General features: G+C 56.2%; 1 protein-coding gene across 3 annotated transcripts in view; it reads right to left on the bottom strand.

Annotated features, from left to right (window-relative positions):
• Positions 1–12,173, bottom strand: part of LPCAT1 (lysophosphatidylcholine acyltransferase 1) — a 46,394-nt gene that overhangs the window by 4,016 nt on the left and 30,205 nt on the right. For all 3 annotated transcript variants that reach the window (XM_025451205.3, XM_025451207.3, XM_025451206.3), the window contains exons 7-13: positions 10,544–10,578; positions 9,444–9,498; positions 6,829–6,911; positions 3,686–3,811; positions 2,983–3,136; positions 1,148–1,246; positions 55–193 (exon numbers count right to left, since the gene is read on the bottom strand). In XM_025451205.3, coding sequence (XP_025306990.1) covers positions 55–193; positions 1,148–1,246; positions 2,983–3,136; positions 3,686–3,811; positions 6,829–6,911; positions 9,444–9,498; positions 10,544–10,578 — 691 coding nt within the window. The remainder of the gene's footprint in view (positions 1–54; positions 194–1,147; positions 1,247–2,982; positions 3,137–3,685; positions 3,812–6,828; positions 6,912–9,443; positions 9,499–10,543; positions 10,579–12,173) is intronic.

Genomic DNA, 12,173 nt, shown 5'->3' with positions numbered 1-12,173 from the left:
GGGCACATCCCTGCTCACCGGGGCCCTCCATCCCCCTGCCCCAAGGCCACTCACCAAACGTGATCCTCCCTGTCCCCTCCTGGTCAATGGCCTGGAAGAGGCTGGTCACACTGAGCTCTGTCACCCCCAAGGCAGTCTTGAGGATGCTGGACAGGGTTCCCTCGTGGATGTAGCCGTCGTGTGACCCATACATCTGCAAGCAGAGGCCGGTGTCACCCCATGACCCCCTGGCTGTGCAGCCGTCCCCTCTCCTGCTCACCGGGTCCCGGGCGTCTGAGCATGCCCTGACCCCTCCGGTTTAGGACGGCCAGATCTCAGCTCACAAACCGACCCCTGAGGCCTACTGAAGTCTGAGCGCACACCCTGCTCTCCCACGGGAGGGGCTCCAGGCAGCAGAAGTGTGTCCCTACAACGTCAGGGAGGGAGCCCTTATCCTGGGCCTTGCCTGGCACATGGGGGTGCATCAATGAAACGATGAGCCACCACCTTGCTCGACCTTCAGGAGGTGGCTGACCCACTGACCCTCTTCCTAACAGCTTATGCTTAGGTTCTGGCAAGTGACTGAGTCACTGAAGAGTTGGTGAGTGCTGTTACCCTGTTATGTGGTGTGAGTCCACGTAAGGCACTGTGCACCAACAGGGGTTCCCATGGTTGCTATGGAGAGGGTCTGCTGGGGTCATAAACAAGAAAAGGGAGATTCTCCAAGCAGTGAGAGAAAAGCAGCTGACTGGCTTATCCATCACGTTCTCATGAGTCCAGCCAATGTGAGTTGCACCTGCAGGAAGGACCCCTCCTGAGACCCTGACAAAACTGTGTTTCTAGGTGAATAGAGCCAGCCCGGCTCTATCCTAGCTGAAATGTCATAGTGAGGCCGGCCAGGTGAATCTGCAGGTGAGTGAGGGTCCTATTATGGGCACCCTGGACCTCACAACGACCCTACTCTGTGCCCTTGTGAGTGTGGATCTGAACTACAGGCAGAAAGTGGTCCAAGGAGGTTCTGGAGCATTTATACAAATGATAGCTGATAGAAGCTTGTGAGGAGATAGGCACAAAGGAAGTCTGACCATATGATAATGTCCGACAGGCCTGATGTGACCCCATGCCTCCTGGATCCTACAGATTAAACTCCTGTAAATGCCACACTTGCCTTGAACGCCAGCTGGATGGTATCCAGAGTCTGGGACGGCCGGCAGACAACAGACAGGGCGACCACATACTCCCGAGGGTCCATCTTGCCGTCTCCACCCTGGGAAAGAGACAAGCCCTCAGGGGACTGCTCAGCCCCACAGACGGCAATGGGAGCTGGCTTTTAACGCCAATCGCTGGGTGGCATCTGCCTCCATGAAATGAGTATCGTAAAAGAACACTTGTAACCAACTGGCTTATGCAAGGGGACCACGCCACACCCCTTTGTAGGCCATTACGACCAATTTTCAAAGTCAACGAGAGCAGCGCAGCACAACACTTCTCAAGAAAGTTCATGCCCCGCGAGGGTGGTCACCGGCTACGGCCTTACTTCGAGAAAACCCCTGGCAAACGGCAAGGTTCACATTGTGCTGAGAACCTAGTCGGCCTGTGGCAGAGCAGTGTGCTCAGCACGGAGGTGCGTCCTGAGCTCCCATGTGGTGGGCACGCACGCCCAGCCCACTGCACCCTCCCCGCGGCATCTCCTCAGGGGTGCTGGGGTTCGCCACGGGGCAGGCTGCTGCTTCCAGCGAGCCGGGCACCACAGTGAGCGGGACAAGCCAGGGGGCCGACTGGGAGACGGGGAGATTTCTGGCACAGGGGGCGCCTGGGCATCGTCTGAGAGCAAGTGACAGGTGTCCCGCAGTTGTGCCTAGCCGGCCGTCGAGGTGTCCAGTGCACATGGTGGTTGGTCTCTGGAGGGAGGGTGAGCGCTGGGCAGGTGGGTTCTCATCAGGCCCCTGCACCTACGTGCTCCTGGCTCTGGGAGGGTGTGTGGCCTCGGGGTCCAAGGCTGTGTGTCTGAACGGGGAGTGTCTGCCTCATGTACTTAAAGTGGTAAACCGACCCTAACGACCCACGTGCGGCAGTGAGAGGTCTGGTGCCCGTGAGTACTGCCTGGTTATGCCCAGGCCATGCTCGCTGCTCCCCATCTCACACATGACACTTGTCAAAACACCTGTGTGAAGACACAGCGGCGCCAGGGCTCTGACAACAGGACCGTGCGGCCTAGACACAGGCTCAAGCAGCCTCTACAAAGGGCTTGTCTCCCGGTCAGCCCACCCGGTTTGAGCGGGAAGCACACGTGTCACTTGCGGAACACAAGATCCATGAGTCCACAAACGCACAGTCTCTCGTGTGTCTCAGTCACTTGGTTCTCCCTGGTTCTCCCACTCGCCAGACCACGACTACCCTGTTGCCACACACAACACGCCACACTGTCACAGGAAACATGAACATGCTATGTTCACGCACAACATTCATGTCTGACAGAGCCCTTTGAGCCGCAGCCTGCCAGGTGCACACAGGCGTCCACGCTGCTGCATGAACATCCAGGGAACGGCAGGTATGGCAGGTATGGCGCAGTCTCCTGCCTCCCACGCCCCCCATAGGGCCGTCCATTTCCAGGCTGCCCAGGAGCAAACATGACCCCTTGTCCCGCCGTGGCGGGTGACCGATTCTAACGCATGGTTGGCGCTGCACGGGGAGAAGGCTGGTGGTGACCCTGCATGCCGACCGTCAGGAAAGAGGCCCCGGGTCAGGAATTCTGGATTTCACTGGTATCACTAGGCTCTTTAGTGATCCCATTTTAAAACCCTAAACTACAGCTACGTTTATTAGCAAATGTTAACTTAAATGTCAAATTTCTATGTGCATTTGAAAGCACGGGAGAAGGCACCCAAGAGATGAGGGGGGCGGGTTGGGGCTGTTTTCTGTCTCTCCTTCCCAAATCCCCAAACGATGCTTTTAATGAGAATATACACTGAAAAGCTGGAGGTTCTGCTGAGGAGGCCACACCTCATCAAACAGGGAGAACATGTCCTCCAGCGTGTCCGAGACGGGGACGCCCAGGTACTCCGCGAACTCTGGGAGGCCCATCCTTCCTCCCCTCTGCATCCTGGCGCTCTCGGAGTACTTATCCAGATCTTTCTCAAGTGTTTCTGGCTTTAACCTACACAAAAAGAGGAAAAGATATTTTTCATTAAAATTACAGAAGGCTAGAAACCGGGTACCTGCTGTTTTAAGACTCAAGTTACTTACATAACATAACAAGGAGCAAGTTCATTTTCAAAAAAAGGTGTTCTAATAATTTGAAGGCACGCCATGTACTTTGCCTGAGCACCTACACAGGAGGAACGCGCTGTGTGCCCCTTGGGCTGGACCGACCCCTGGGGTGGCACCTACAGAGACTGCAGTGCTGAGCACTAAGGGTCATGAGACAGAGAACTGTGGACTCAGGCTGATACTTGCAAAAGTCTCAGAAAAACCTAAGAACAAGCACTCTGATTGGCCAGATAGCCCCCACTGGCCCTCGGCACCCATTGCCATCTCCAGCTTGGTCACTGACAACTGCGGGGGTGGGGGCCCTGGGAGGGCCTGACGGAAGTTTCCAGAAGCTCCCTATTTTAGAAGCAGCATCTCAGCAGTGCTCTTCGGAATTCCCTGTTCCTGAGCAGACCATTGGACTGCGAGAGGCCCCAGGAAGAAGCCTGGAACTCACCCCAGTGCCCTCACCAGCCTGGCAAATTCTAGAAGGCAGGTATCTGCGGGGAGGCGGAGCTGTCCTTCTGCCAGGGCCAGCTGGCAGTCCTCAAACGTATAGTCGGTGACAGAGATGCCCAAGGCCCTGCAAAGAGAGGAGGGTACCAGGTCAGTGTCCCTGGGGCAGCAGAGCGAGGAGGACGGCTCAGGATAACCAGGGAACGGCGAGGCCCCCTCACCCAGCCCCGCCCCTCGGAGTCCTGACCTGGCCCACACAGTGGTGGCACCAGCCCACCTACCCGCCCACGTCCCATGGAGACCCCATGCATCTGGGGGTTACAGGGGCCGTGTGCATGGGGACATGCACTGTGGTCGGCAAACCCCACCCCCACTGCCACCTCCGGGGTCCACAAGGCTCATCTCAAGTCATGCTGTTGCTGATGTGTCTGCATGTTCATTCTGTGCCCCCCGTAAAACGCATTTTAGTTAAAGAGGAAGAAGAAATCACTATGAATACAGGGGTGTCCAAGACAGAGGATGGCCGGCGGCAAAGTGGGACAGCCCCAGGGTGTGGCCAGAGCTCCAGGAAGCAAGGTGGACCGGACAGCACCAAGGGAACCCAATATTTAAAACCTTTAAAACTGGATGAAAGCCCATGAATCTGGGACAGGGTCTGCAGAGGAGACCCTTTTCGAGCCGGCGTTCAGGGGCTTGTCAGGAGATGCGGCCTGTCCCTTCAGCTCCCGTGGGCACAGCAAGGCCACCCCATCCATTCCAGCAGAGACAGCACCAGGTGATGGTACAGGCCCGCGCCGCAGCCCGTGTTCTGGGACGTGAAGCCAGGGAAGGCCCCGTGGGACAGACACGCTGAGAACATTGGTGTAAACCTGACTCCAAACTTCCCCTGGGTCCCAACATGAGGAGGACGGGCTTCATCTCCCCAGGCTGCCTACAGACAGGAAAAGCCCCGTCCACTCCCACGTGTCCCTCCTGCGTGGCCCGTGCAGGACAGAATGACTGCCAGGGACCCGGAGAATGGCGGGGGAGGCGATGGGGGTGGAAGCAGGGGTGGGGTGGCCCTTGCCCCGGGTGCTTGCCCAGCACCCTCCCACAAGCCCATAGGCACCCTGCTGCACAGAAGCCCGGAACCACAGCCACTGGATGGTGAGGCCTCTGAATGCAGATGTGCAGAGGAAGGCGACGTTTCAGGTCCACTCTGGCACCAAACAGAAAGGCTTCCTAGTGGACCCCAAATCCCAGTGATGTGTAACCTGGGCTGCCCCAAGCTGGGCAGTTAGCTGAGCATTACAGAGGTTTGCAACCTGCGAGGATGTGAGGACGCAGCCTTGAGAACACCGCCTCACTGGGTGCCTCATCCACAAGCTCAACTTGTCCTACGGGGCCAGGGTGGCTTTCGTCAGGGTGGGCAGCGCCCTCGGATCCCACGGTCAGAGCTCAGCCGTGATGCAGAGCTGCATCACATTTCATGTAGGGTGACCTTCTTCTATTAAAGGAAACTCACATGTGACGGGCTGAGCACTGGCTGTTATACTACATGATGGACAACTGAATTTAAATTTAAAGAATGTAAAAAAAAAAAATAAGGAAACTTGGTAGAATTTGCCATATATTTCAAAGGAAGCCCTCTCCCCTCCCCACCCCCCATAACTGAAGGGAATTCCTTGTTGCCACGACGACATAGCATGCAAAGGTGGACAGGAAACAGGGGCTTCCGAGTCTGTCTCCCACAGCGATGACAATCCCCATGGCAAACATGGGCACAGTCGTGTGGGGACAGAGCGAGGCTGTCCCAGGAGTGCCCAGGGTTACCCCACAGGGAGGCGGGAGGAGGCGTGCTCAGGGGCGTGGGTGACACTCTCCGTGGGTCCAAGGACCCACGTCCACGGTTCTGGGCTCTCCTGTGGCTGCTGGGGCAGGGGCTGCCCAAGGATCTATCTGTCGTTTTCTGTTTGGGGTGTGATGCTTCTCCTCCACTAACAGGAAGTTCACAATATGTATGTTCTTAAATGTTATTAGCTAATTTATTTGACCGTGCACTAAAAAAACCCCTTACACCTAACCTGTTAAGCCCTTGATTCTGTGATTGTTCTGTATGGAAAGGTTGAACAAGGAGTCACTGAACACCTCGACTTCCCCAAAATTAGGAGTCAGCCACGTCCTGATGGCCGAGTGCGGGATGCCGAGGGCAAGCAGGTGCCCTAGGAGGTGGCAGTGACCCACTGGACTGTGTCCCTAGTGCCTCCTTGCCTAAGGGCCATGTGTGCACGGTGTGAACACCTTGCAGGCTTCTAACTGACGTACTGAGGTTATGGTTTTGCTTAGTTTGGTCTCCCAGAGGACACGAATGTGGGGGGTCTGATCCGCCATGGCCAGGGGATGGGGTCTGTGTCACATCTTGGTCATGTGAGCCCTGCCACAGCGCCTGGGAAAACCGCTCCGAAGCCACACGAGCTGCCCACAGGGGGTGCCTCAGAGCCACAGGGCTGCCCAGACCCCTCCCACCACAGCAGCCACAGCCCCTGCTGCCTGGGAGCAGAAGACAGGAGAGAAGACGGGACACAGCGGGTGAGGGCACGGGCTGACATCACCGCATCCAAGACAGCCGACACACCACCCAAGTGCTCCCATGCTTGTCATGGAGTCGTGCCCATTATCTTAGAAGATCAGGTGTGTGGTTCCCACAGTGAACTGGAAAGACGACAGAAACGCTAGCAAACACCACACAAGCACTCCAACAGGGTGAGGAAGATGAGCAAACGGTCCGCTAGCTGGATCCCATGGGTGGCCCGGCACAGCTGCCCCACCAGTGGCCCACGTCCCACACCGTGGTTACTGGTTCCTACCTACACGTGGGCGATGTATAAAGTGAAGCAGTGATGAAGCAGGTCCAGAAGTACGACCCAATAGAGACAGCGCATGCAGAGCACGTGGCCACACACAATCCTGCCCACATGCTGTCAACACTTACTCATCACTTCCACAAAGCCCTGTTTCCTGAATGCTGGTGACTATGTTTTGTGTGATGCTAAGAAGGAACCAGCAGGTGCACAGGAGCCCTGAGTAACACTCGCGGGATCACAGAGGGTCGGGAGTCCCAGCAGATGCCTCTGACTCCCTTATGGCAAGACGAAGGGTACTCACTCTGCCATGACGCGCCGTACGTTGCTGGCGTACAACGCAGGGTCCTTCTTCTCCTCTTCCGAAGGGCTGTACACGGGGAGGAACTGAGAGTAGAGAAAGAGCTGCGTTACTTCCACATATATTACCAGGCCCCATAGTGACAGCGACACGTCTGACACAATTAACAACTGTCAGAGCACTTTCCGTTAGAACCACCTTCGATGTCGCAGCACACATGCACACGCACATACACGTCCGTGTGTGACTAGAACCCACGATGCCCGGCGAGAATAACCACTCCCCTGACACAGAGCTCCTGCTGCAAGTGCATCGTATTTCCCACAGACGCTTACTCTTTGGATACTTCCCTTTCTAAAGGTCTCAGCCTGCATTGGGGATAATACATCACTTCCACATGACGGAAAGGCTGCTAGATGTGACACTCACTGCTGTGAGATCATAAGTTGTCCTGTGACCGTGTGTCTTTGCATGTGCGACACTTATGCAGCATTTTAAGTCCTGCAAGTCCCACACCCTGCTGCCAACTTGGCTGTGCAGACGAGGTAAAGACCGCTGAGCTTTCTCTCAGTACAGACACGTAATACACAGGCACACCCTGGAGCCGTATGAGTGCCCATCATGTGCTTTCACTCACCCACTACCCTATTCTGAACACTACGGAAACCACAGTGACGGTTTACTCTACCACCGGCACCTGTTGGCACAGCACATGCAAAGACGTTCCGAGTGACTTCAAAAAGTCAGGGTTTCTTTTCAACCCTTACAATGGGGAACGAGGCCCGAGATAGAGCAGTGCAGCCTGGAGGCGTCCTCCTCCTAAGCCCCACTGCACAACTGCTTCCTGGCCGCCCGCAGGCGAGCCACATGCAACATTGTGCGTGGACAGCCTGCCACCCTTGGACCCCGGCCAGGGACCTCTTGGCTCAGTGTGTTGTAATTAAGCAGCTTATGTTCTACTGAAGTGAAAAACCTGGAACCTGGCTGATGGCCAGGCTCATTTGTAAATTCAGTGCAACTCGGCAACTTTCATCGGAAGGTAGCGAATTGCCTCATTAAACGCTTTGTATGTTGTGTCTGGGCTCACTCTACTTTTCAGGTGCCGGACCAGCCAATGATTCCCTTTTTTAAGGAAAGAAACTCTATTCCTCGTCCACTTGGATAAAATGTACATGCTGCACGAATGTGGATGATCCAGCTGAGAGAATGGGTGTCCTGACTTTGACACGTCCAGGGGGCCAAGCTGGAGGCCGGTTATGTGATCTGACCACAGATTAAACAGAAAGTCAGGATGACAGATCTGCCATCCAATTTCAGCAGCACTGGTACCATGGAAAGATGCCAAAAACGAATTCACTGCATAGGTGCCAATTATAAATGCCTTTAAGCTACGCTGACCCTAATAAAAGAAAGGTTTAACTTCCCTGTAGATTTCTAAAAACCCATCTGAATCTTGCAAAATCACTCAAGACACGCATGCCTGGTGAAAAACCATGGGGAGGAACCTCTAAAGAGCAGAGGAGGAGAAAAGACTTCAAAGCAAGGCAGATGACCTATTGTATCTGCAGACACCAATGTGACATTGTACGACAGGTGCCTGCGGACAGCAGCGTGACACTGTGGAGGTCATGTGTGCAGATACCAACATGGCATCTCTATGGACACCAACTACCTAACGACGCACCTGCAGACACCAGTACCATATCATGTCTGCACAGATAACATCATGCTGCACTCATACAGTGCATCCTGGGGACAAGGCAACACCGCATCCTGCTTGGTGTAGACACCAGCACAATATCCTATAACGTGTCTGTGCAGACCCCAGGGAAGGCAGCCTAACACTGTGCTGCTCAGTCCATAACACACTAGGTCACATCATATCTACAGAGACCCCTATATGACCTGCATCACACTGAAACCCCCAGATGACCTGCATCACACTGAGACCCCTGATGACCTGCATCACACCGAGACCCCTGATGACCTGCATCACACTGAAACCCCCAGATGACCTGCATCACACCGAGACCCCGGATGACCTGCATCACACTGAAACCCCCAGATGACCTGCATCACACTGAGACCCCTGATGACCTGCATCACACTGAGACCCCTGATGACCTGCATCACACTGAAACCCCCAGATGACCTGCATCACACTGAGACCCCTGATGACCTGCATCACACTGAGACCCCTGATGACCTGCATCACACCGAGACCCCTGATGACCTGAATCACACCGAGACCCCTGATGACCTGCAATGACCTGCATCACACTGAGACCCCTGATGACCTGCATCACACGGAGACCCCCAGTGACCTGCATCACACCAAGACCCCCGATGACCTGCATCACACTGAGACCCCCAGTGACCTGCATCACACCGAGACCCCCAGTGACCTGCATCACATCGACCCCCATATGACCTGCATCACATTGAGACCCCTGGATGACCTGCATCACACCGAGACCCCTGATGACCTGCATCACGAGACCCCATATGACCTGCATCACATCAAGACCCCAGTAGGACTCCGCAGCACGTGGCATCTATGCACTCACACCACACCCGCACACTCGGATAGGACACTGTAACGCTGCATCCATACAAACCTCAATTTCCACTCGGTTGTGAAACTGACACAGCGTGAGCCACAAAATTTTCAACCTTAAAAACGAAAAAAACCGAACAGATTTAAAACATTTAGGTTAAAAGATTCTCAATGTCTTTAATTAAATGACTTCTAATTTGGGAGCCAACACTGCAGACGCCCTTCCCCTGCAGAGGGCACTACAGGCAGTTATTTCTCACGGGGATGCTGTGCCTCCCTCAACCTACAGCGGAACCCAACACCACAGTGACGAGGACAGGGCTACCTTTACCACATGGGGTTCTTCACTGTCCCTCCCCTGCTCCCACAGCCTTCCTCTGTCCTGTGGGTGCCCCTACTTCCTCATTGTATCCTCCACGCCGGAAACCTCACCCACGGGACACTGCCTGTGACCCAGCCGTCCCCAGTGATGCAGACTCAACAGACCCTAAGTCATGCCAACCCCAAGGCCGGCCCCAGCACTCCTGACCTCAGAACCAGCATCACCACCCTTCTATTTACAGAAGTTGGAGATAGGGTGCCACCTAGAGTCCCTGGTCCTTGGTCCATCGCTCCTCTCGGCCAGGGATAACTGCCTGCTTAACTGTATACTGAACACTGCTTAACTGTACCTGGCTTCTGCTCCGTGACAGCCACCCCGAGCCTAGCCACCATGCCCTACAGGCTCCAGCCTCCGCCACGCTAACACCACACCCACACATGCTGCCCTCAGGGCCCCTCCCCAGCATCCACTCCCTATGCCTGGCCCAGGGGCCTTGGGAAGGCCGTCCAGCCCCACCAGCCACCCTCTGCTGTGAACGCCAGGTGCCCGGAGCCCCCGAGCCATCCCCACAGCCCTTTCTCTCCCGGGAGCTGTGGCTGCAGATGTGACAGTGGTCACTGAGCTGGCAACAGCTCCAGGTCACCCTCCCACTGGAGCTGACGATAACTGACTTAGTCCTGGAATCCGGGAGCATGAGAACAGGCTGGGTTTGTACACGCGGTTCTCAAAGGGGGTGGAACTTGACTATGGGAGGAATCAGTGTGTAGGGCAGTCACCCAAGTGGCCCCTGAGCTTTCCAGGAGGATGGGACACACAAGACAGCGCAGTGTATGACTTACGCCCCTGGTCCTTGCCATGTCCATGTGATAGTGTCCTGGGGACAGAAAAGGAGCAAAATGAGTCACAACCAGATGTGGGGCGTCCTTCCCTCCACAGCTGTGCCCACCCTCAGGCTGGCCCTGGACCTGGTCCACCTCCGACCCCAGACATGCCAGTACCACCCCAAGTCCACTGTGGGACAAGGAGGCAGGTGGGTGCCTGCTGCCTACAGGCCATCCAGACACACTCACCCCCTCCCTCTGCTCCAAGTCAGCAATTCTGGCACTGCCTGAGAGGACACCCCAGGCCCATTTCCTGCCCCACCTCCACCCCCAACCCCATTCAAGGGGCCACTGGCAACTTCAGTCTACAACACAGGAGCCTGCTCAGTGCAGGCGTTGTGAGCAGTCCCGTGACACCAGCCCTGCTGTCAGCATCACTTGCACGTGAGGCTTGTCCCCACCCATATCCGCCTGCACCCCTGGGGCTCTGGCCTCAACGCCTGGCCACAGATGCCCAGCAGATGAGCCCAGGCTAGGGAGGGGGCAGCAGGACCCCTGGAGGCCGTGTGTGTGCCCCGAGCCCTGAGCGCAGGGGACGCTCCCGTTCGCAGTTCTGGCAGCTGCGTCAGCCCCCCAGGTGTGGACGCCAGAGGACACATGACCTGTTTCTGCCCTGAGCCGGTCCCCCGAGGGAGTTTCTTTCTTCTGTACCCACCTGCTCGCTTCCCACGGGCCCCTGGGAGCCCCCCCCCACCTGGCCCCACCCACTCCTCCTCCGCACAGGCCTGCACGCGGAGCCGTCAGTGGCAGTTCTTCCTGGAACGAGGCAGCCGACGGCTGCAACAGACCCGGGAAGAGAGCCCAGAGCAGCCGCTCTGCTTCTCTGACAATGAAGCTGAACGCTTCTGGAACCCACTAAGGGCAACTTGATCAAGGTAAGTTGACGAGTCAAATTTAAAAAATGGAGAAGCTAGAATGCCACAGATGACAGACTCTCTCATCCCCAGACACTGGCTAACGAACGCACGTCTTCAGATGGACTTATGTGCTGAGAGGATAATTCCACCCGTCAGTTTGTGTGGCTACTGGTTCTGACTGACGTTCGTTTCCTGACTGTCCTGAGGGGTCTGCACCTGTAGGTACCGGGTCCGGTGTGTGGGCCCGGCCCAGAAACGGGGCCAGCCCCTCAGGACCACAGACATCACACAGAATCTGCTGCGTCTATATGAGCAACTCCAGACCCACTGTGTGTGACCATGGAGCTTCTGTCTTGCCGTCACAGACACACTGTGACAGGGAGAAAACTCAGCGCAACGAGCAAATCCAACCCGTGTCCTGACCAAGGAACAGTGCGGTGCACCCAGTGCCCACGGACACGAGTGCCTGGACCAGTCTCGGCTGCGCAAGCCCAACACCCGTCAAGGTGCAAGGACATCCACCCCAGGTGGCTTCCAGCAGAAATGAGATGCAGCCGGCACCGAAGAGCACCCATGGGAGCTTGGTGTGGCCCCGAGGAAGGCGGCCGACCACGGCTGCTTCTACAGACACATATGCAGAGGCCACAGCAGGGCTCCGACCAGACCCCGCAGTGTCTTCATCCGGGCTTCCTGCCTCTCCCGCACGGGGGTCTGTCAAGATCGCCCAGGTG

Source organism: Canis lupus, chromosome 34 (genome assembly GCF_003254725.2).
Source record: "Canis lupus dingo isolate Sandy chromosome 34, ASM325472v2, whole genome shotgun sequence".
In the NCBI taxonomy this organism is placed as follows: Eukaryota; Metazoa; Chordata; class Mammalia; order Carnivora; family Canidae; genus Canis; species Canis lupus.
The sequence above is the reverse complement of the archived record's forward strand: the minus strand, read 5'-3'. Positions and strand labels throughout refer to the sequence as shown.